This window comes from Somniosus microcephalus, chromosome 8, assembly GCF_052327205.1.
Source record: "Somniosus microcephalus isolate GS21.2 chromosome 8, FLI_Smic_1.0, whole genome shotgun sequence".
Lineage (NCBI taxonomy): Eukaryota > Metazoa > Chordata > Chondrichthyes > Squaliformes > Somniosidae > Somniosus > Somniosus microcephalus.
The window spans coordinates 261,638,490-261,663,172 of record NC_140994.1 but is presented as its reverse complement, the minus strand read 5'-3'; the positions used below and the strand labels follow the sequence as shown (position 1 = coordinate 261,663,172).

The following is a 24,683-nucleotide window of genomic DNA, read 5'->3' as shown; positions in this document are numbered from 1 at the left end:
CACTTTAGGAAGGATGTGAAGGCCTTGGGGAGGGTGCAGAGGAGATTTACCAGAATGGTTCCAGGAATGAGGGACTTCAGTGATGTGGAGAGACTGGAGAAGCTGGGGTTGTTCTCCTTAGAGCAGAGAAGGTTAAGGGGAAATTTAAGAGAGATGTTCAGAATTATGAAGGGTTTTGATCGAGTAGACAGGGAGAAACTGTTTCCACTGGCGGGAGGTTTGTTACGCAGAGAACACAGAGTTAAAGTAATTGGCAAAAGAACCAGAGGCGATATGTGGGGGAAAGAATTACACAGCGAGTTGTTGTGATCTGGAACACGCTGCCTGAAAGGGCGGTGGAAGCAGATTCAATAGTAACTTTCAAAAGGGAATTGGAGAAATACTTGAAAAGGAAAAATTTGCAGGGCTGTGGGGAAAGAGCAAGGGGGAGTGGGACTAATTGGAGAGTTTTTTCAAAGAGCCGGCACAGGCACGATGGGCCGAATGGCCTCCTTCTGTGCTGTATCATTCTATGCTTCTATGAAAGACGGCACCTCCGACAGTGCAGCACTCCCACAGTCCTGCACTGGACAGCGTCAGCCTGGATTTGGTGCTGAAGTCTCTTGAACCCACGACCTTGAGTTGGAGGCGAGAGCGCTACAGTTCCGCACCCCAACTTGAGTCCCGTCCCACTCCTACCGAAAGAGCTGGTGTGACTGGAGGAGCTGCACTGCCTCGTACACCTTGTGAATGGACAGGAGGTAGGTGGCGGCCTTGACGAACTGTTCCTGGAAACACAGCTGCTTCACAAAAGCCTCGATTGTCCTCGTCCAAACCGCGTAACCAGCTGGAAGAAAAAAAGGGCACCGCGGGTTAGTGAAGGGTGTCAGTGCTGGAGAACGGAACTCCACCCAACTTCAGGCAACCTGTGTCCCATCAAACGCTCCCAGGGCAGGTACAGCACGGGTTAGATACAGAGTAAAGCTCCCTCTACACTGTCCCATCAAACACTCCCAGGGCAGGTACAGCACGGGTTAGATACAGAGTAAAGCTCCCTCTACACTGTCCCATCAAACACTCCCAGGGCAGGTACAGCATGAGTTAGATACAGAGTAAAGCTCCCTCTACACTGTCCCATCAAACACTCCCAGGGCAGGTACAGCACAGGTTAGATACAGAGTAAAGCTCCCTCTACACTGTCCCATCAAACACTCCCAGGGCAGGTACAGCACGGGTTAGATACAGAGTAAAGCTCCCTCTACACTGTCCCATCAAACACTCCCAGGGCAGGTACAGCACGGGGTTAGATACAGAGTAAAGCTCCCTCTACACTGTCCCATCAAACACTCCCAGGGCAGGTACTGCACGGGTTAGATACACAGTAAAGCTCCCTCTACACTGTCCCATCAAACACTCCCAGGGCAGGTACAGCACGGGTTAGATACACAGTAAAGCTCCCTCTACACTACCCCATCAAACACTCCCAGGGCAGGTACAGCACGGGTTAGATACAGAGTAAAGCTCCCTCTACACTGTCCCATCAAACAGGAAACCTGTCGTCCTTACCCAGTCTGGGCCTATATGTAACTCCAGTCCCGCACCAATGTGGTTGACTCTTAACTGCCCACTGAAGTGGCCCAGCAAGCCACTCAGTTAGAATCATAAATTGGTTACAGCACGGAATGCGGCCATTCGTCCCGGCGAGCCCGTGCCGGCTCTCTGCAAGAGCACTTGAACCAGTCTCACTCCCCCTCCCTTTCCCCGTAGCCCTGCAAATTCTTGTAAATCTTTTCTGCACCCTCTCTAAGGCCTTCACATCCTTCCTAAAGTGCGGTGCCAGAATTGGACACAATACTCCAGTTGAGGCCGAACCAGTGTTTTATAAAGGTTCATCATAACTTCCTTACTATTGTACTCTGTACCTCTATTTATGAAGCCCAGGATCCTGTAAGCTTTTTTAACTGCTTTCCCAACCTGCCCTGCCACCTTCAACGATTTGTGCACATATACCCCCAGGTCTCTCTGTTCGTGCACCCCCTTTAGGATTGTACCCTTTAGTTTATATTGCCTCTCCTCATTCTTTCTACCAAAATGTATCACTTCCCATTTTCTGTGTTAAATTTCATCTGCCACGTGTCCGCCCATTCCACCAGCCTGTCTATGTCCTCTTGAAGTCTCTCACTCTCCTCCTCACTGTTCACTATACACCAAGTTTTGTGTCATCTGTAAGTTTTGAAATTGTGCCCTGTACACCCACATCCAAGTCATTAATATATATCAAAAAAAGCAGCGGTCCCAGTACCGACTCCTGGGAAACACCACTGTATACCTTCCTCCAGTCCGAAAAACAACCGTTCACCACTACTCTCTGTTTCCTGTCACTGAGCCAATTCTGTATCCATGCTGCCACTGTCCCTTTTATTCCGTGGGCTTCAACTTTGTATCATTAGCGTCATCAGCGGTTCAAGGCGGCGGCCCACCACCACCTTCTCAGGGCAACTAGGAAATGCCAATAAATGCCGGCCTTGCCAGCGACCCCCACATCCTGAGAGTGGATACGGAGAGAGCAGCAGCTAGCAAGAACGGGACTGGGAGCGGAACGCGATCGTCTCCCTGCCCATCCCTCCGGCCGAGGCCTTATCACCCGGGCTCGGGGCGTGAAGAGCGGGCGAGCTATCGGGAGGGTCGGAGGTGCCCGTGGAACTGTGCACAGCAACAGTCCGCTCCTTCGGGAGAGAGGAGGGGAAGCGGAGGAGGAGAAGGAGGAGGAGGTGGTCAGGTTAGCAGAGGGGAAAAGGACAGGAGCTGGGCATCGAAAAACCGCAGGATGGATTCACTCAGCTGCTGCTGTTCTTTTTAAAAATTTGTTCTCGGGTTTACGTGCGTCGCTGGCACGGCTGGCATTTATTGCCCATCCCTAGTTGCCCTTGAGAAGGTGGTGGTGAGCCGCCTTCTTGAACCGCTGCAGTCCGTGTGGTGAAGGTGCTCCCACAGTGCTGTTAGGGAGGGAGTTCCAGGATTTTGACCCAGTGACAATGAAGGAACGGCCTTCCCATGCGCCTGCTGCCCTTGTCCTTCTAGGTGGAAGAGGTCGCGGGTTTGGGAGGTGCTGCCGAAGAAGCCTTGGCGAGTTGCTGCAGTGCATCTTGTAGATGGTACACACTGCAGCCACGGTGCGCCGGTGGTGGAGGGAGTGAATGTTTAGGCCAAGAGGCTCAGCGTGGTCCTCATACGGCGATCGGGCACGAAAACTTACCCATGGGCGCCATGGCAACCAACGTGTCGTTCAGCTCCCCCCTCTCGGTGGCCATCTCCAAGGCTCCCCTCACGTCGCCTTTCCACAGCATCAGTTGGTAACATATTTCTGGGTGCCCGGCTTCAAGGTGATTCTGACCTGTTGAGTAACGTGAAGTAAACACGGTGCATTGAAACTGAAGTCATTTGCGAAAAAAAGAAACTCTTTACTTCAATTTATTTTGTTTGCCTTTTCCAAGGTCGGAGGAGGGATTCGACTATATCTCCAAATGTTATATCCTACAACCCTCCCCCCGAGATCTCTGCGCTACTCCAATTCTGGCCTCTTGAGCTTCCCCCGAGTTTAATTGCTCCACCATTGGCGGCCGTGCCTTCAGCTGCCCGGGCCCTCGGCTCTGGAATTCCCTCCCTAAACCTCTCCGCCAACGTTCCCTTTGAAGCTGAGCGGCCTAGCAGCACTCCGGGGGTCCTGCGCAGCCGGCTCACCAGCCCTTTGAATAGCGAAAAATCGCACGTGCGCGGAATTTTGAATGGGCCGTGCGGCACCCCAAAAAATTCGAGGTGACATTGCTCTCTACCTCCTTTAAGACGTTCTTTAATATCTACCTCTTTGGCCAAGCTTTTGGTCACCTGTCCTAATATCTCCCCGTGTGTCTCGGAGTCTATTTTTGTGCAATTACGCTCCTGTGATGCACCTTGGGATGTTTTTTTACTACATTAAAGGCGCTATATAAATGCAAGTTGTTGTTGAATAATTCCACCCAATTAATATGGCTGGGCTGGAATAAAATTTGACAATGATTCAGAGCGACGGGAGGGGTTACACGAAAGGGTTACAAGGAAGCGCGGGACTGCGCCTTACATCCCAGGGCACGTGCGACGCACGGGCTTCAGTGCGACGACATGCTCGCTCACGCTGATCAGACCGCGCGCACGGACTCGGGAGTGAAAGCAGAAACGGAAGCAGGAAGAGCTTGCTGAACCACCAGCTCACTCGCTGGCGGGAGAGTCGCCCGAGCAACCTGCTGATGTCGCCCGCCTTGCTCAGCCAGCGTGGAGCTACACTGGCCAGCTCCAGCGAGTTATACCAGCTGCAACTCGATCAGTTTCTAACACTGTCCAGATACACGTCACTAGCCTGCACTACGAAGTCCGATTGCGAGACTGCCACAACTGAGAAACTGAAACCACGGCACAGTGAGACGAGAGGCCCAAACGCACTCTCCTTTCCCTGCATTACAACAGTGGCCACATTGGCAGTAAAGAGCTTTGGGACATCCAGATAGGCGCTGTAGAAATGGAAGTTCTTTCTTTAAGTCTTTCTTCTTTCTCCCTCCTCCAGAAAACTTTATGAAAATATACCGTATGTGGTAAACCACTGCTAACTCTGTACAGGTCCGGGCATGTCTCCGCCCCTGGCTCCACCCCTAAGCCCGGGTATAAAGGGGACTCACCACCCTTCCCCCGGGAGCTCTTAGGATAGATCCACTAGCAGAGGCATGCTCCAGTTCTTAGTCAATAAAAGCCTACTTCGTATAAGTTCAACTCGTAGTCTTTGGTGTTGTTGATACTGCATCACCTTACTGAACCAATGAAAAGAAAAACTACGATTGCGGAACTCTGGAATTAAAATGGTGGAAGTTCACAACAGGCCTGAAAGAGACGGGGAGCGAGCGAGAGCGGACGGGGTGATGGCGAGGGGGACGGGGAGTGAGAGCTGGAGCCAGGCAGAAAGAGAGAGAGAGAGAGAGAGAGAGAAGCATTTTGAATAGAGGCCCTTCCTTCACCAGCCCTAGTGAAAGATGCCACCCAAAAGATGAACCCGTCCTCCCTCTCGGATGCTGATTGACTTGCTGATCATTTTCCTGCATCAGCCTCTAATGAGCTGTTGTGTGGGCGGGCGGAAGCGTGGACCAGCGCCGATGGACACCGCAGCCTTACCTTCCTCTTCAAACATCCTGTACAGCGCCGGTCTGTCCACAAAGAGGCCTAACTGGATCTCCTCCCCTGATCCTGGCCGGCTCTGTCCGTGAGACTCTGCATCAATAACACGTACAGAAAACACGGTTAAAGGGGCAACGCTTCATGCTCAACATGCTCTCCCTTCATAACCCACTGAGGAATTCGATGGGCTGTTCTCACACACACACACTTAAACCCAGCGCCCCGAGACAAGACACAATTAATCCCTCCCCCACTCCCAGGGAGTTTCAACTTCCACAGACGTGGGCAGCTTTTTTGCCAATGGTGGCCATTCTTCACGCGCAAGCAGGCTATTCAGCTATGGACAGCGTCACGGCTGAAGGGGCGGGAGGACGACATCGCAGGATCGTGATCGGCAACAGGGACACCGCGCGATTTATCTTTTCCACCCTTCATAGCTCACGGACTCCTCGGCCCAAATGCAGGGCTCTCACCGCCGTCACACGTTGGTTGAAGACCAGGGCTTGGTCCCAGGATCCTCCCAATGTGCAGGGCTCTGTCCCGGTCCCGGGATCCTCCCAATGTGCAGGGCTCTCTCCCAACCCCGGGATCCTCCCAATGTGCAGGGCTCTCTCCCGACCCCGGGATCCTCCCAATGTGCAGGGCTCTCTCCCGACCCCGGGATCCTCCCAATGTGCAGGGTTCTGTCCCTCACCAGGCGATCATCGGGGCAGTTTCAAAGCACATTAATGCAACAGGAATTCCAGCAAGTGGCATGGGACCAGGAGCAGGAAGCCCAGTTGGTCTTCCGGACCCTTACCCAGGGGCCTAGCTACCCATCGCATGAAGGTGGCTTTGAGGGGGGGGGGGGGGGGGGCGGGAGGAGGGGGTGGTAGCAGGAAATGCAGATAAAAAGGAACAAAGAACTTCCATTGAGGTGTCAGCCAGTGGCTCAGTGGGCAGCACTCTCTCTCTTTCACCTCGGAGTCAGAAGGATGTGGGTTCAAGTCCCACTTCAGAGACTTGAGCACATAATCCAGGCTGACTCTCCCAGTGCAGTGCTGAGGGAGTGCCGCACTGTCAGAGGTGCCGTCTTTCGGACGAGACATTAAACCGAGGCCCCATCTTCTTTCTCAAATGGACATGCAGAGTTCGAAGAGGAGCAGGGGGAGTTCTCCCCGGTGTCCTGGGGCCAACATTTATCCCTCAACCAACACCTAAAAGAACCAGATTATCTAGTTGTTATCTCATTCTGTCTGTGGGAGCTTGCTGTGCACAAACTGGCTGCCGTGTTTCCTACATTACAACAGTGACTACACTTCAGAAAGTACTTCATTGGTAGTGAAGCGCTCTGGGACGTCCCGAGGTTGGTGAAAGGCGCTGGAGAAATGCAAGTCCTTTTCTTCCGCGCTCAGAAGCTCTTGGACTCTTGCTGTGCCGGGCGAATCTCTGCTCACCTTTGGAGTAGAGGATGTGGGCGAGGTTCACGCAGTCCGAGTGGAGCTCCTCCTTCGACCGGTGATCGTTGGCTGCACTGAGCGGCAGCACCGAACGACCCTTCTTCTTCTTCACCGGAGCCTCTGCAACACAAGGACCCCGCTCAAATCTGTGACCGATAATCGCTCCCGTGAGACGCCTTGGGACCTTTTTACCACATTAAAGGTGCTATATAAATACAAGTTGTTGTTGACTAATTCCACCTAATTAATACGGCTGGGCTGGAATTAAATTTGACAATGATTCAGAGCGACGGGAAGTGTTACACACACTTCAGTGTGCCAGTGCAGCCTTCGGTCGCCTGAGGAAGAGAGTGTTTGAAGACCAGGACCTCAAACCCGGCACTAAGCTCATGGTCTACAGAGCAGCAGTGATACCCGCCCTGCTGTATGCCTCAGAGACATGGACCATGTACAGCAGGCACCTCAAAGCACTGGAGAGGTACCACCAATGCTGCCTCTACAAGATCCTGCAAATCCATTGGCAGGATAGGCGCACCAATGTCGGTGTTCTCGCTCAGGCCAACATCCCCAGCACCGAAGCTTTGACCACGCTCGATCAGCTCTGATGGACGGGTCACATTGTCCGCATGCCCGATACGAGACTCCCAAAACAAGCGCTCTACTCGGAGCTCCGACATGGTAAGAGAGCCCCAGGTGGGCAGAGGAAACGCTTCAAGGACACCCTCAAAGCCTCCTTGAAAAAGTGTAACATCCCCACCGACACCTGGGAATCCCTGGCCCAAGACTGCACAAAGTGGAAGAGAAGCATCCAGGAAGGCGCCGAACACCTTGAGTCTCTTCGCCGGGAGCAAGCGGAAGCCAAGCGCAGGCAGCGCAAGGAGCGCACGTCAACCCAAGCACCCCACCCACCCGCCCCTTCAACCACCGTCTGCCCTACCTGTGACAGAGACTGTAGGTCCCGCATTGGACTCATCAGTCACCTGAGAACTCATTTTTAGTGTGGAAGCAAGTCATCCTCGGTTCCGAGGGACTGCCTAAGAGGAGAAGGAAGCGTGTGACTGCGCCTCACATCCCAGGACACGTGTGACGCACTGACGTCGGTGTAATGACACACTCGCTCGTGCACGTGTTGATCAGGCCGCGTGCACGGACTTGGGAGTAAAGTGTAAACGGGAGCAGAAAAGGTTTGCTCAACCGACATCTCACTCACTGGGGAGAGTGGTCGCGCGAGCTTCTGGCAATCTCAGCGATGTCACCCACCATGTTCAACCAGTTATACCAGCTGCAACTGAATCCATTTCTAATACTCCCAGCAATGTTACCCGTCCCCGCCCTTGCCTCAGCCCATCTGCTGCTGAAGCCCTCATCCATGCCTTTGTTACCTCCAGACTCGACTATTCCAATTCACCCCTGGCCGGCCGGCCGCCCATCCATCTTCCACCCTCCTTAAACTTGAGATCATCCAAAGCTCCACTGCTCGTGTCCTAACTCGCACCAAGTCCCGTTCACCTCAGTACTGCTGTGGGGTTGTCAGCCTGGATTTTGAGTACCGAGGGAGTGCTGCACTGTCGGAGGGGCTGTCTTTCAACAACAACAACAACTAGTATTTAAATAGCGCCTTTAATGGAGTAAAACATCCCAAGGCGATTCACAGGACTATTTTAAGACAACATTTTTTCGGATGCAACCTTAAACCGAGGCCCCTGTCTGCCCTCTCAGGTGGACGTAAAAGATCCCACGGCCTCTACTGAAATAGAGCAAGGGAGGTATCCTGGCCAACAGTTATCCCTCAACTGACAACTCCATAACAGACTAAAGGGTCATTTATCTTGTCGCAGTTTGTGGGACCTTGCTGTGCTTATTTATGTAGAAAAGAGAAGTCTGAGGAGCGACCTAACAGATTCATTAAAATAATGAAAGGTTTCGATAGGGTAGGCTTGGAGAAGATGGTTCCACTTGTGGGGCGAGCCCAGAACTAGGGGCCATAAATATAAGACAGTCACTAATAAATCCACTAGGGAATTCAGGAGAAACTTCTTTACCCAGAGAGTGGTGAGAATGTGGAACTCGCTGCCACAGGGAGTGGTTGAGGCGATTGGTATAGATGCATTTAAGGTGAAGCGAGATAAAACACATGAGGGAGAAAGGGGTCGAAGGATATGTTGATAGGGTGAGGTGGAGAGCGGTGGTACGTCCTGAGCCAAGTAGAGAGAAGAACATAAGAAATAGGAGCAGGAGTCGGCCATTTGGCCCCTCGAACCTGCTCCGCCATTCAATGAGATCATGGTTGTTCCTTGACCTCAACTCCACTTTCCTGCCCGATCCCCAGATGATCTCAGCTTTGAATATACTCAACGACTGAGCATCCACAGCCCTCTGGGGTAGAGAATTCCAAAAGATTCACAAGAAATTTCTCCTCATCTCAGTCCTAAATGGCCGACCCCTTATCCTGAGACTGTGCCCCCTGGTTCTAGACTCTCCAGCCAGGGGGAAACAACCTCTCAGCATCTACCCTGTCAATCCCCCTCAGAATCTTGTATGTTTCAATGAGATCACCTCTCATTCTTCTAAACTCCAGAGAGTATTGGCCCATTGTAATGAAATCTGTTTGTCTTGATCCTGTATTCGTTTTGCACTCATGTATATTACCCTCCCCCACTGTGTATAGTTTCACTTCCTCTTTCCCGACTAACCTGGGAGGTTCCAGGTCTTGGCTCTTGGCTCCGCCCCTGACTTCTCTTACATAAAGATCCCAGGATCTGTATGACTCATTCCTGTGAACCAGTCGGCGTGTTGAGATGTTAGCTCTGATCTTAGTGATTAAAAGACAACTTGTTTAAGTCTATAACTTCTAGTTTTGTGGTTATTGAAGGCCCATCACCCATTCTACACAATCTCTCATCATAGGACAGCCCTCTCATCCCAGGAATCAATCTAGTGAACCTTCGTTGCACCGCCTCCAAGGCAAGTATATCCTTCCTTAGTTACGGAGACTAAAACTGTGCACAGTACTCCAGGTGTGGTCTCACCAAAGCCCAAAAATCAACAAAGATTTACCAGGTCTCTCTCTCCTCCTTTCGTCTTTAGGCCGTTCCTTCTTCACCTGAGGGGTTTCGTTCGTCGCAGTCTGCGGAGTGTTGGGAACCAAAGGATCTGTGTTTTCTTGCAGTCTCAGCTCCTCCAGTGATGCTGTCAGGAAGAAACAGGAGAGACATCAATTCTACATGTCAACAACAACAACTTGTATTTATATAGCACCTTCATCGTAGTAGAAACGTCACAGGAGCGATTATCATACAAAATTTGGCACTGAGCCAGATAAGGAAAGGTGGCCAAAAGCTTGGTCAAAGTGGTGGGTTTTAAGGAGGGTCTTAAAGGAGGAGGAGGCGGAGAGGTTTAGGGAGGGAATTCCAGAGCTTGGGGCCCGGGCAGCTGAAGGCACGGCCGCCAATGGCGGAGCGATGGAAATCGGGGAATGCGGAAGAGGCCGGAATTGGAGGAGATCTCGGAGCGACTGCCTACTCTCTGTGCGCGAATATTAAAAATCTCTCCGTCTGCATGCACTTCCTGCCTGTACAACTTGACTTCCTGCTTGTACATGTTTTGTCACAGTCTGTATCTAACATCGGTTCCGATGCCCGCATTTGGAGTGGGTTTTGTCGATGCACCATTTGATCGCCGGATTTCCATGAAGCACTCAAAATACTTCCTGAAATCCTTGTCATTCACTGTTTTCTCCCTGTGGTGATTATTCCTTGTTTAGTAAAAGTATTGTGATTGGTTGTTTGTTAACTGCCTTGGGATATATGTTGTAATCTCATTGGTAGTTGATGTCACATGATGTGTGGTGGCCACCTTAAATTCAGTTCTTTTCCAGCTTTGGTTGGGACTGGATGTGCTGCAGATTTTAAAGTTAATAAAGCCTAGCTTTGGAAGGCAAATCTATTCTTTATTTCACTCCCTCAGTAACTGAAATTTCTAATGTCCAATATAAATCCCCCAAAAAAAGGCATTTCTCCCAATGGATTCGGCCTCTCTCAAAAGCCCTTTTTGGACTCGATCGCTCCAGGCTAAAACCGGACTCTGAATTTGGATTATGCAGTCTGAGCACATGCAGTGCACCTCATGTCCCAAGCTGCATCAGAACTCCCCCGCTCCCGTCGCAACAGCGGCCCTGGGATCATTTACGTCCACCTCCGACAGTGCGGTGCTCCCTCAGTACTGCCCCTCCGACAGTGCGGCGCTCCCTCAGTACTGCTCCTCCGACGGTGCAGCGCTTCCTCAGTACTGCCCCTCCGACAGTGCGGCGCTCCCTCAGTACTGCCCCTCCGACAATGCAGCACTCCCTCAGTACTGTCCCTCCGACGGTGCAGCGCTCCCTCAGTACTGCCCCTCCAACAGTGCGGCGCTCCCTCAGTACTGCCCCTCCGACAGTGCGGCGCTCCCTCAGTACTGCCCCTCCGACAGTGCAGCACTCCCTCAGTACTGCCCCTCCTACAGTGCGGCGCTCCCTCAGTACTGTCCCTCCGACAGTGCAGCACTCCCTCAGTACTGCCCCTCCCACAGTGCGGCGCTCCCTCAGTACTGTCCCGCCGACAGTGCAGCGCTCCCTCAGCACTGCCTCTCCGACAGTGCGGCGCTCCCCCAGTACTGCCCCTCCGACAGTGCGGCGCTCCCCCAGTACTGGCACCGGCCGGGGAATGTCAGTCAGGGATTATGGGGCTCAAGTCTCTGGAGCGGGACTCGAACCCACGACCTTCAGGTGAGAGAGAGAGAGCGCTACCCACTGAGCCGAGGCTGACGTCACAAAGAAGGGAAGAAAGTGGGGAAAAAAAACAATTTTAAAATCATACCTGATGTTCGAGAGATCCCATTGGATATTTGCGCCGTTTCTACCTCCTCCGGACGGTCCTCCTCCTCCTCCTCTCGATCTCTGCTACCGTTCCGGGTAGTCGGGACGTTCTGCAATGGATTCTCCTGTTGCTCGTCCCCGTCCTGCCCCGCAGTCCCTTTCTCGTTTTTCCTCCTGGCCTTTTTAGGTTTGGGTTTCGAGCAGTTGACCCTCCTCTTGTCCAGCTCAAAGGCCCTTTTTCCTACTTTGGAAAAAGAGAAAATTTAAGAATTTCAGCGATTTTTCCACTGGGGTAAAGAGAGAGAAACTATTTCCGCTGGTTGGGGGAGTCTAGGACTAGGGGGCAGAGTCTAAAAATTAGAGCCAGACCTTTCAGGAGTGAAATTAGGAAACACTTCTACACACAAAGGGTGGTAAAAGTTTGGAAGTCTCTTCCGCAAATACATAGAAGATAGGAGCAGGAGTCGGCCATTCGGCCCCTCGAGCCTGTTCCGCCATTCAATGAGATCATGGCTGATCATCCAAATTCAGTACCCTGTCCCTGCCTTCTCCCCATATCCCTTGATCCCTTTAGCCTTAAGAAATATATCTAACGGCAATTGATGCTAGATCAATTGTTAATTTTAAATCGGAGATTGATAGGTTTTTGTTAACCAAAGGTATTAAGGGATACGGGGCAAAGGCGGGTAGATGGAGTTAGGTCGCAGATCAGCCCTGATCTCATTGAATGGCGGAACAGGCTCGAGGGGCTGAATGGCCTCCTTTAGTTCCGAATGAGATCAGGGCTGATCTGTATTTTAACCCCATTTACCCACCTTCGCGCCATATCCCTCGATACCCTTACCCAACAAAAATCTCTCGATTTCAGTCTTGAAAGCTCCAATTGACCCCCAGTTTCGGTGGGGAGGGGGGGGGGGGAAAGAGAGCGCTCCTGATTTCCATTACTCGGTGTGTGGAAAAAGTGCTTCCTGATTTCACTCAACGGCCTAGCTCTAAGCTTAAGATTCTCGCCACTCGTTCTGGCTCCTCCCAGCAGAGGAAATAGTTTCTCTGTAGCTACCCTATCGAACCCTTTAACATTTAACCGACGTCCACCATCTGCTCTCTCAGGTGGACGTAAAAGATCCCACGGCCACTAATTCGAAGAGGAGCAGGGGGGAGTTCTCCCCGGTGTCCTGGGGCCAATATTTATCCCTCAACCAACATCACTAAAAACAGATTATCTGGTCATTATCACATCGCTGTTTGTGGGAGCTTGCTGTGCGCAAATTGGCTGCCGTGTTGCCTACATTACAACAGTGACTCCACTTCAAAAGTACTTCATAGCCTGTAAAGCGCTTTGGGATGTCGAGACCATGAAAGGCGCTACAGAAATGCAAGTCTTGCTTTACTACTTTGCAACAACAACTTGCATTTATATAGCGCCTTTAACGTAGTAAAACGTCCCAAGGTGCTGCACAGGACAGATTATCAAACACAATCTGACACCGAGACACATAAGGAGAAAGGGGTAGGTTTAAGGAGCATCTTAAAAAGTAGGAGAGAGGGGTGGAGAGCTTTATGGAGGACATCCCAGAGCTCGGGGCCTCGGCATGGCCGCCAATGGCGGAGCGATTAAAATCGGGGATGCGCAAGAGGCCGGAATTGGAGGAGCGCAGAGATCTCGGCGGGGGGAGTTGTGGGGCTGGAGGAGGTTACAGAGATAGGGAAGGGCGAGGTCATGGAGGGATTTGAACACAAGGATGAGAATTTTAAAATCGGGGCATTGCTGGACAATGTAGGCCAGTGAGCACAGAGGGTGATGGGTGAACGGGACTTGGTGCGGGTTAGGTACCCTATTATTGCAGTAAAACAATTAAACATAAAATTAAGGAATGAAACTCTGTCATATATCAGGAGAATAAAAGAAAGAAAGATAACTAGAAAACAACACAAGATATAAACTGCAATGGTCAGTACCTTTGGGTGGTCTGGTGTGTTCCTGTTTCGAAATCTCCCACTGCTGCACGGTGAAGTCGTCTCCTCCTGTCCACACCGAGTCCGCATCGACCGGAGACCACTGCACCCCAAGCAGCCTCCCGACGTGTCCGCGATAGTTACACAGAGGCTCCTCCTTCAGGACATCCCACACCTGCAGCACAGGGGGCATTTCAGGGCTTTCACAAAGGGGAATTCTAACAGGGAATAAAAAAGGGGCATTTGCCCCATCAAGCCTGCTCCTCCCACAGCCCATGTACACTCTCCCCCATCATAGACTCTACCCACCCATTTAATCTCCTCCCACAGCCCATGTACACTCTCCCCTATCACGGGCTCTACCCACCCATTTAATCTCCTCCCACAGCCCATGTACACTCTCCCCTATCATGGACTCTACCCACCCATTTAATCTCCTCCCACAGCCCATGTACACTCTCCCCTATCACGGGCTCTACCCACCCATTTAATCTCCTCCCACAGCCCATGGACACTCTCCCCTATCACGGACTCTACCCACCCATTTAATCTCCTCCCACAGCCCATGTACACTCTACCCTATCATGGACTCTACCCACACATTGATTCTCCTCCCACAGCCCATGTACACTCTCCCCGATCACGGACTCTACCCACCCATTTAATCTCCTCCCACAGCCCATGTACACTCTACCCTATCATGGACTCTACCCACACATTGATTCTCCTCCCACAGCCCATGTACACTCTCCCCTATCACGGACTCTACCCACCCATTTAATCTCCTCCCACAGCCCATGTACACTCTACCCTATCATGGACTCTACCCACACATTGATTCTCCTCCCACAGCCCATGTACACTCTCCCCTATCACGGACTCTACCCACCCATTTAATCTCCTCCCACAGCCCATGTACACTCTACCCTATCATGGACTCTACCCACACATTGATTCTCCTCCCACAGCCCGTGTACACTCTGCTAACATTTATGCAGTTAATAACCTGGAATTATAGAAATCTAGGTAACCTAGAAACCAATGCTGGTGTAAAGCATTTTGCTGGTGGCAATTGGGCAATATAAATTGGTGGAACTGCCTCTTAATTTGAAGTCAGTTTGCCGTGAGTGTGAGTAAGCTCAGCCGTTTCTGCCCAAAATAAATCGGAGCCCTTGGGACGCTACAACTGGCAACTTTAAAATTGGCATTAACGCAAATGGATAATGGTCATCACTTTCTGGAATCATAGAATGGTTACCGCACAGAAGGAGGCCATTCGGCCCGTCGAACCGGTGCCAGCCAGTCCCACTCCCTCCGCTCTATCCCGTAGCCCTGCCAATTTTTTTTCCTTCAGGTACTTATCCAACTCCCTTTTCAAAGCAGTGACTGAATCTGCCTCCACCTCCCTCTCAGGCAGTGCATTCCAGATCGCTGCGTAAAAAAGTTTTTCCTCATGTCGCCTTTGGTTTGTCTGCCAATCACCTTAAATCTGTGTCCTCTGGTTCGCAACCCTTCCGCCAATGGGAACAGTTTCTCTCTATCTACTCTGTCTCAACCCCTCGTGATTTTTGAACACCTCTATCAAATCTCCTCTCAACCTTCTCTACTCCAAGGAGAACAACCCCAGCTTCTCCGGTCTATCCTTCCTAAAGTGCGATGCCCAGATTGGGCACAATACTCCAGTTCAGGCCGAACTAGTATTTTATAAAGGTTCATCTATGTATGAAGCCCAGGATCCCGTAAGCTTTTTTAACCGCTTTCTCAACCTGCCCTGCCACCTTCAACGATTTGTGCACATATACCCCCAGGTCTCTCTGTTCGTGCACCCCCTTTAGGATTGTACCCTTTAGTTTATATTGCCTCCCCTCATTCTTCCTACCAAAATGTATCACTTCGCACTTTTCTGTGTTAAATTTCATCTGCCATGTGTCCGCCCATTCCACCAGCCTGTCTATGTCTTCTTGAAGTCTATCACTCTCCTCCTCACTGTTCACTATACTTCCAAGTTTTGTGTCATCTGCAAATTTTGAAATTGTGCCCTGTACACCCACTTCCAAGTCATTAATATATATCAAGAAAAGCAGTGGTCCTAGAACCGACCCCTGGGGAACACCACTGTATACCTTCCTCCAGTCTGAAAAACAACCGTTCACCACTACTCTCTGTTTCCTGTCACTCAGCCGATTTTGTATCCATGCTGCCACTGTCCCTTTTATTCCATGGGCTTCAACTTTGCTGGCAAGCCTATTATGCGGCACTTTGTCAAACATCTTTTGGAAATCCACATCAACTGCATTGCCCTCATCAACCCTCTCTGTTATCTCATCAAAAAACTCAAATCAAGTCAGTTAAACACGATTTGCCTTTAACAAATCTGTGCTGGCTTTCCTTAATTAATCCACACTTGTCCAAGCGACTGTTAATTTTGTCCCGGATTATCGTTTCTAAAAGCTTCCCCGTTTCTAAAAGCTTCCACTTCTGGCTGGTATAAGTGACTGCCGGTTTTAAACGTGGATGTTTGAAGTGTTGGGGACTGAATATACGATCTGCAGAATGCACTGCAGCAACACACCTAGGCAACTCCTACAGCACCTCCCTGCCCTGCGACCTCCACCTCCAAGATGGGCAAGGGTAGCAAAACCACGGGGGACACTCAACACGTCCGAGTCCCACACCCTCCTGACTGGGGTCACACCGTAGCCATCCCTTCCCCCTTTTTCTGGGTCACCGCCCTGGAACTCCCGACCCAACACCATCGTGGCAGCAGCAGCACAAACCCTGCAGGCAGTTCATCGAATCATACCGCACAAAAAGGAGGCCACTCGGCCCATCGTGCCTGTGCCAGCTCTTTGACAGCGCCATCTACAGGACTAGAACACAAGGGGGCAGAAGTTATGCTGCAGCCCTGGTTAGACCACACCTGGAGCACTGGGAGCAGTTCTGGGCACCACACCTTAGGAAGGATAGATTGGCCTTGGAGGGAGTGCAGCGCAGGTTTACCAGAATGATACCCGGACTCCAAGGGTTAAGTTACGAGGAGAGATTACACAAACTAGGGTTGTATTCCCTAGAATTCAGAAGGTTAAGGGGTGATCTGATCGAAGTTTTCAAGATATTAAGGGGAACAGATAGGGTAGAGAGAGAGAAACTATTTCCGCTGGTTGGGGAGTCTAGGACTAGGGGGCAGAGTCTAAACATTAGAGCCAGACCTTTCAGGAGTGAAATTAGGAAACACTTCTACACACAAAGGGTGGGAGACGTTTGGAACTCTCTTCCGCAAATGGCAATTGATGCTGGGTCAATTGTTAATTTTAAATCGGAGATTGATTAAGGTATTAAGGGATATGGGCCAAAGGCGGGTATATGGAGTTAGGTCACAGGTCAGTGATGAGCTCATTGAATGGCGGAACAGGTTTGAGGGGCTGAATGGCCTCCTCCTGTTCTTACATTCCTATCCAGTTAGTCCCACTCCCCCGCTCTTTCCCCATAGCCCTGCAATTTTCCCCCGTTCCAAGTATTTGTCCAATTTCCCTTTTGAAAGTTACTATTGAATCTGCTTCCACCGCCCTTTCAGGCAGCGCGTTCCAGATCACAACAACTCACTGCGTAAAATTTTCTCTCATCATCTCGCCTCAGGCCAATCACCTTCGGTCTCTGCCCTCTGGTTATTGTCCCTTCAGCCATTGGAAACAGTTTCTCCGTATTTACTCCATCAAAACCCTTCATTAATTTTGAACACCTCTATTAAACCTCCCCTTAACCGTCTCTGCTCCAAGGAGAACAACCCCAGCTTCTCCACGTCACTGAAGTCCCTCATCCCCTGGTGCCATTCTGGTAAATTGACATCCTCAAGTTCAGGAATAAGGAGGCCCGCCACCACCCGACAGGACAACCAGGGATGGGCAATAAGTGCTGGCCTCGCCAGAAAACTACTAGGCACTTGGTCTAAGCGTTAAACAAAGCTTTAATCAACTGTTTTTCAACATGTTAAAGAATGTCCTGAGCAAGCTGGGCCCGAGCCCGAGTATTTATACTCTCCCTGGACAGCGCCACCAGCAGGCCGCCCAGTATTACTTCATAAGTCATTTCCACAGGAATGACAAGATTCCTGTCAACACCCACATCCGGAGAACGAAGGAAAAGTCTTCAATTTAAGCTCTTTAATAGCTCTGCCCCGCCATGAACCAGTAACTCACCTGCGCGGTGCCATCGTAACAGGCGGACACCAGCATCGCGTCGTGGTGCGGGCTCCAGGCCAGGCTGGTGATCTTCGCCGTGTGCCCAGGCAACGTCCTGTACGGCTCAGTCAACATTATCGGCGAGTCCGGGGGGTTCTCTGAGATACAGACAGAAAGGAAATCGTACTTCATATTAAAAAAAAATTCTTTGAAAAGCAGGCACGGCGACACCGCCGCCTGTCTCGGCCTTACGATGATGTAAAAATAACGGCTGAATGAAAGCATGGAGGCACTTGCTGTCTCTGAAAACCTCGTCGTGTGCCTCAAACACCCCACGTACCCAATTACTTTGCATGGCGTTGATGGCCATTATGTATGCAAATGCTGCAGCATTTTTGCACACAGCAAGATCCCGCCCAGAGACCGAGTGACTGAACGAGCGTGTGTATGAGCAAGTGTGTGAGCATGAGTGCGTGAGCGAGCATATGGGTGAGCTAGCGTGACCGTGAGTGAGCGAGCGAGCGCGTGAGTGAACGAGCGTTTGTGTGTGCGTGAGCGAGCGAGCGTGCGAGTGAGTGAGCAAGCGAGCGGTGTGAGTGAGCGTGTGCGTTAGAGCAAGCGTGTGAGGGTGAGTGAGCAAGCGTGTGGCTGAGCGAGTGTGTAACTGAGCGAGCGTGTGTGTGTGTGAGAGAGCGCGAACATGTGTGCGAGCGAGCGAGCATGATTATGAGCATATGCGAGTTACAGTTCCCATCGTGTACAGCGGGCGCACTCACGCTGACGCGATTTGCCCGCGATACGTGGTGGGGAGTAACTCCATCGTGGAAGGCAGCCAGAAAGTGGAGACTTCGGGGGAGCTCAGTCGATGGCACTGCGTGTATCGAGAGGAACGCAGGAAGCCCCTCACCTGCTCTTGTGGTGATGGAGTGTCTAGAACCAGGGTCACAGTCTCAGAATAAGGGGTCGACCATTTATGACTGAGATGAGGAGGAATTTCTTCACTCAGAGGGCGGTGAATCTTTGGAATTCTCTGCCCCAGAGGGCTGTGGAGGCTCAGTCATTGAGTATATTCAAGGCTGAGATCGATAGATTTTTGGACTCTCGGGGAATCGAGGGATATGGGGAGAAAGTGGAGTTGAGGTCGATGATCTGCCACGATCTTATTGAATGGCGGAGCAGGCTCGAGGGGCTGAATGGCCGACTCCTGCTCTTAACACACACAGACACACTCGCACTCACCAACTCCAGCAGGTAAGGACGAGGGGGGCGGAGGGAAGGAAACTGAGAGATAGAGGCAGACTTTGAAACAAATATTCAGGGATGGCGCGCAGTTACCCAGCACAGTCTTGAGGTTGTGAATGTAGATGATGGCGTTGTTGGATCCGGACGCGAGCAGGTAAGCGAGATCGGGCTGCGTGCTGTGCGGGTGATGCCAGCGGACGGCGTTCAGCAGCTTGTGGTGAGTCTGGATGGTGCACAGCAGCTTCAAGCGAGGAGCCTGGAATATCTCGATCGACCTAGAGAGGGAGCAGAAACAAAAAGACCAACCACGATAGCAAAACACACAGCCAACAAGCCCCAACTGCAGGGGGGGGCGCGGAGAGAGAGAGAGAAACAAGAAAAAAAGAACAGCAACGACTTAAGGGTGAATAAAAACATTCTATTCCTCATTACAAGGAAACATTTTGCAGGGCTATGGGGAACGAGCAGGGGGGGAGTGGGACTAATTGGAGAGCTCTGTCAGAGAGCCGGCACGGGCACAATGGGCCGAAGGGCCTCCTCCTGTGATTCTCACATCTGACGAGACACGGCTACAGGCCTCCCCGACCCATTTCCCCCCCCAATACCACTATCTTTCACTCAGTAATAATGAAGTTCCAACAAATCATTTTTTGACAAGAGCTTATTTCAATTCCTGATCCCTTCAAAATAAAGAGTAAATCTCTATTCAGCAAGGAATTACGAAATGTGACATTCATTCTCAGGATGTTGGCGCCGCCGGCGAGTTCGGCATTTACTGCCCAGATACAACTGAGTGACTCGCTCGGCCGCTAGAGGTTAAGGGTCAACCACGATGGTCTGGGACTGGAGTCGCGTGTAGGCCCAGACCGGGTGAGGACGGCAGCTTTCCTTCCCTGAAGGGAGATTAGTGAACCAGCTGGGTTTTCATGACAATCCGATAGTTTCACGGTCACTTTTTAACCGATGCCAGCTTTTTATTTCCATTTTTTTTTTAAAACTGAATTCAAATTCTCAATCTGCCCGTGGTGGGATTTGAACTAACTTCTCTTGAATCATGAGACCAGGCCTCTAGATTACTAGTTCAGTAACATCACCACGATACTACTGTACCCCAGAAGAACATAAGAGCTGGAGTCGGCCACACGGCCCCTCGAGCCTGCTCCGCCATTCAATAAGATCATGGCTGATCATCGACCTCAACTCCACTTTCCCGCCGGATCTCCATATCCCTCGATTCCCCGAGAGTCCAAAAATCTATCGATCTAAGCCTTGAATATACTCAACGACTGAGCCTCCACAGCCCTCTGGGGCAGAGAATTCCAAAGATTCACCGCCCTCTGAGTGAAGAAATTCCTCCTCATCTCAGTCCTAAATGGCCGACCCCTTATCCTGAGACTGTGGCCTCGAGTTCGAGACTCTCCAGCCAGGGGAAACAGCCTCTCGGCATTTTTTTTTATTCGTTCCTGGGATGTGGGCGTCGTTGGCAATGCCAGCAATTATTGCCCATCCCTATGAAGGAACCGCGATATATTTCCAAGTCAGGATAAGAAATTGGAGCAGGAGTCGGCCATTTGTCCCCTCGAGCCTGCTCCGCCATTCAATGAGATTATGGCTGATCTGGTCTTGGGCTCAGCTCCACTTCCCTGCATGGTGTGTGCGTGAGACTGGGAGGGGAACTTGGAGGTGGTGGTGTTCCCGTGCGCCTGCTGCCCTTGTCCTTCTAGGTGGAAGAGGTCGTGGGTTTGGGAGGTACCCGGTCAATCCCCCTCAGAATTTTGCATGTTTCAATGAGATCATCTCTCATTCTTCCAAAGTCCAGCGAGTGTCGGCCCATTTCCAGCACCATCCTCACTTGGAAATATATCGGCCGTTCCTTCATCGTCGCTGGGTCAAAATCCTGGAACTCCCTCCCTAACAGCACTGTGGGAGCACCTTCACCACACGGACTGCAGCGGTTCAAGAAGGCAGCTCACCACCACCTTCTCGAGGGCAACTAGGGATGGGCAATAAATGCTGGGCACCTGGCCAGCATCACGAGTAAAGACTGCAGAACAGAGACAGGAGAACTCACCGAATTTTTTTTTTTTTTTTTTTTTTAAATGATACAGACGGATTGTGAAAAATATTATTATAAAGTGGTCGCCTCACCCATCATCATTGCCGATAGCCAGGACTTTACCGTCAGGTTTCCAGCTCAGCTCACTGTGACCTGGAAGTTTATGCTAGTGGGAGGGAGGGGAGTAAACAGAAAGAGAATTTATCGGTAGAGTGAAGTGACTGCTCGTCAAACATTGATTCACTGTGGAGGCCGTACTGGAGGAGGAACATTCCCCCCCTCTCCCCAGCCGAAAGCCCCCACCCCCACTCGCCCACCTCCCCCATCTCATTACCGCAGATCAGGGGCGTCCGAGTACATTTGTTTTCTTTCAAAGCTACATTACAGATCCTCAGGGGCCAGCCGTGGCTCAGTGGGCAGCACCCTCACCTCGGAGACAGAAGGTCGTGGGTTCAAGTCCCACTCCAGAGACTTGAGCACATAAATCCAGGCTGACGGGGCAGTACCGAGGGAGCGCCGCACTGTCGGAGGGGCAGTACCGAGGGAGCGCCGCACTGTCGGAGGGGCAGTACCGAGGGAGCGCCGCACTGTCGGAGGGGCAGTACCGAGGGAGCGCCGTACTGTCGGAGGGGCCGTCTTTCGGATGAGACGTTAAACCGAGGCCCCGTCTGCTCTCTCAGGTGGACGTAAAAGATCCCATGCCCACTATTTTGAAGCAGAGCAGGGGAGTTCTCCCCGGTGTCTGGGCCAATATTTATCCCTCAATCAACATAACAAAAAACAGATGATCTGTTCATTATCAGATTGTTGTTTGTGGGATCTTGCTGTGCGCAAATTGGCTGCCGCATTTCCTGCATTACAACAGTGATTACACTTCAAAAAAAGTACTTAATTGGCTGTAAAGCGCTTCGGGACGTCCTGAGGTTGTGAAAGGCGCTATAGAAATGCAAGTCTTTTCTTTGACGCCCATTTGTTTTTGTTTTTTTTTTTGTTTTTTGTTTTTTGTTTTTTTTGAGAGCGGTCCAAGGATTTTCATTTACAGGTTGCCCAACGTGAATAAAAATGTAAATGCCGGTCCCGGAATCGACCTGCATTCGCCAGAGGTTTATTTTTTATTTATTTCTTTTTTTTAAAAACTTACGCGCCTGGCATGGGACCCACCTTGATTCCGTTCGTCTCCCGGATTAACCGGTTGATGTCCTGGGCGTCGGCCGTCAGTTTCCAGGGGTTGTGCTGGAGGATGACGCCCTCGCCCGCGCAGCTGTACAGCGTGGCGCCAGGTCCGTCTCCGTCCCCACCTGAGGGAGAGAGAAACCCCGGAAAGCCACCCGTCAGTGCCACTGGCAACGCAAGAGTTAACTGCCCGCGATATACGCGGGGGGATTCACAATTGGCACTCACCTGCAGCCACGGGGGGCAGTGGGGGTCCCCAAGCCAGGGCGTACACGGTCTTCCTGTGGTAGGAGCTGGAGATCTGCGGCGGTCTGCAGGGAAACACAGATTGAGCTTATATTCGCTAGAGTTTAGAAGAATGAGAGGGAATCTCATTGAAACTTATAAAATTCTAACAGGACTGGACAGACCAGATGCAGGAAGGATGTTCCGGATGGTGGGGGAGTCCAGAACCAGGGGTCACAGTCTAAGGATAAGGGGTAAGCCATTTAGGACTGAGATGAGGAGGAATTTCTTCACCCAGAGAGTGGTGAACCTGTGGAATTCTCTACCACAGAAGGCAGTTGAGGCCAATTCATTAAATATATTCAAGAAGGAGTTAGATATATTTCTTAAGGCTAAAGGGATCAAGGGATATGGGGAGAAAGCAGGGACAGGGTACTGAGTTTGGCTGATCAGCCATGATCTCATTGAATGGTGGAACAGGCTCGAGGGGCCGAATGGCCTACTCCTGCTCCTATCTTCTATGTTTCTATGAAAGTTAACACTGCAGGGACAGCGAGCAATTAAGGCGGCGAATGGCATGTTGGCCTTTATTGCAAGGGGGTTGGAGTATAAGAGTAAGGAAGTCTTGCTCCAATTGTACAGGGCCTTGGTGAGACCACACCTGGCGTACTGGGCACAGTTTTGCTCTCCTTATCTAAGGAAGGATATACTTGCCTTGGAGGCAGTGCCATAAAGGTTCACTAGATTGATTCCTGGGATGAGAGGGCTGTCCTATGATGAGAGATTGAGTAGAATGGGCCGATACTCTCTGGCGTTTAGAAGAATGAGAGGTGATCTCATTGAAACATGCAAGATTCTGAGGGGGATTGACAGGGTAGATGCTGAGAGGTTGTTTCCCCCTGGCTGGAGTGTCTAGAACCAGGGGTCACAGTCTCAGGATAAGGGGTCGGCCATTTAGGACTGAGATGAGGAGGAATTTCTTCACTCAGAGGGCGGTGAATCTTTGGAATTCTCTACCCCAGAGGGCTGTGGAGGCTCAGTCGTTGAGTATATTCAAGACAGAGAGCGATAGAGATTTGGACTCTCGGGGAATCAAGGGATCGGGCGGGAAAGTGGAGTTGAGGTCGAAGACCAGCCATGATCTCATTGAATGGCGGAGCAGGCTCGAGGGGCCGAATGGCCGACTCCTGCTCCTATTTCTTATGTCCTTATGAAACAAGAGTATAAAAGAAACTGCAATCCTTGGCAGTCAGGAGCAGGGCCTCTGGCAGAGTTGCCCCTCCCTTGCCCAAGGCACTGCAACCTATTACAGTCCCACAAGGCTCCCTTAATTTACCAACCAACCCACCAGTGCAGCCGCCATTCACTTCCCCGTAGACTTGCAATTCCTTATTCAACTGAGTCAACCGAACTAAAAAGTGTCGGCTGTGGCTCAGTGGGCGGCACTCTCGCCTCGTGGGTTCGGAGGAGCCGTCTGTCGGACGAGACGTTAAACCGAGGCCCCGTCTGCTCTCTCGGGTGGACGTAAAAGCTCCCACGGCCACTACTTCAAAGAGGAGCAGGGGAGTTATCCCCGGTGTCCTGGGGCCAATATTTATCCCTCAATTGATATAACAAAAACAGATTATCTGGTTATTATCACATTGCTGTTTGTGGGAGCTTGCTGTGCGCAAATTGGCTGCCGCATTTCCTACATTACAACAGTGACACTTCTGAAGTATTGCAAAAAAAAACATGCATTTATATAGCACCTTTCACAACCTCAAGGCGTCCCAAAGCGCAGTGAAATGCAGTACTTTTTGAAGTGTGGTCACTGTTGTAATGTAGGAAACGCAGCAGCCAATTTGCACACAGCAAGCTCCCACAAACAGCAATGTGATAATGACCAGATAATCTGTTTTTAGTGATGTTGACTGAAGGATAAATATTGGCCCCAGGACACCGGGGAGAACTCCCCTGCTCTTCTTCGAAATACCTTCACCTGTGAGGGCAGATGGGGCTTCGGTTTAATGTCTCGTCGAAAAGACGGCTCCTCCAACAATGCAGCGCTCCCTCAGCACTGCCCCTCCGACAGTGCGGCGCTCCCTCAGTACTGCTCCTCCGACAGTGCGGCACTCCCTCAGTACTGCCCCTCCGACAGTGCGGCACACCCTCAGTACTGCCCCTCCGACAGTGCGGCACACCCTCAGTACTGCCCCTCCGACAGTGCGGCACACCCTCAGTACTGCCCCTCCGACAGTGCGGCACTCCCTCAGTACTGCCCCTCCGACAGTGTAGCACTCCCTCAGTACTGCCCCTCCGACAGTGCGGTGCTCCCTCAGTACTGCCCCTCCGACAGTGCGGTGCTCCCTCAGTACTGCTCCTCCGACAGTGCGGCGCTCCCT

General features: G+C 51.3%; 1 protein-coding gene across 1 annotated transcript in view; it reads right to left on the bottom strand.

Moving 5' to 3' along the window:
- gemin5 (gem (nuclear organelle) associated protein 5) overlaps positions 1 to 24,683 on the bottom strand; it is a gene marked incomplete at its 5' end in the record, with an annotated part of 81,300 nt that overhangs the window by 33,994 nt on the left and 22,623 nt on the right. Inside the window, 12 exons of the mRNA XM_085996200.1 lie at positions 679 to 826; positions 3,236 to 3,373; positions 5,176 to 5,271; positions 6,615 to 6,737; positions 9,675 to 9,806; positions 11,471 to 11,710; positions 13,429 to 13,600; positions 17,622 to 17,761; positions 18,939 to 19,120; positions 20,994 to 21,067; positions 22,063 to 22,199; positions 22,303 to 22,385. Of these exons, the coding sequence (XP_085852326.1) occupies positions 679 to 826; positions 3,236 to 3,373; positions 5,176 to 5,271; positions 6,615 to 6,737; positions 9,675 to 9,806; positions 11,471 to 11,710; positions 13,429 to 13,600; positions 17,622 to 17,761; positions 18,939 to 19,120; positions 20,994 to 21,067; positions 22,063 to 22,199; positions 22,303 to 22,385 (1,665 nt within the window). The remainder of the gene's footprint in view (positions 1 to 678; positions 827 to 3,235; positions 3,374 to 5,175; positions 5,272 to 6,614; positions 6,738 to 9,674; positions 9,807 to 11,470; positions 11,711 to 13,428; positions 13,601 to 17,621; positions 17,762 to 18,938; positions 19,121 to 20,993; positions 21,068 to 22,062; positions 22,200 to 22,302; positions 22,386 to 24,683) is intronic.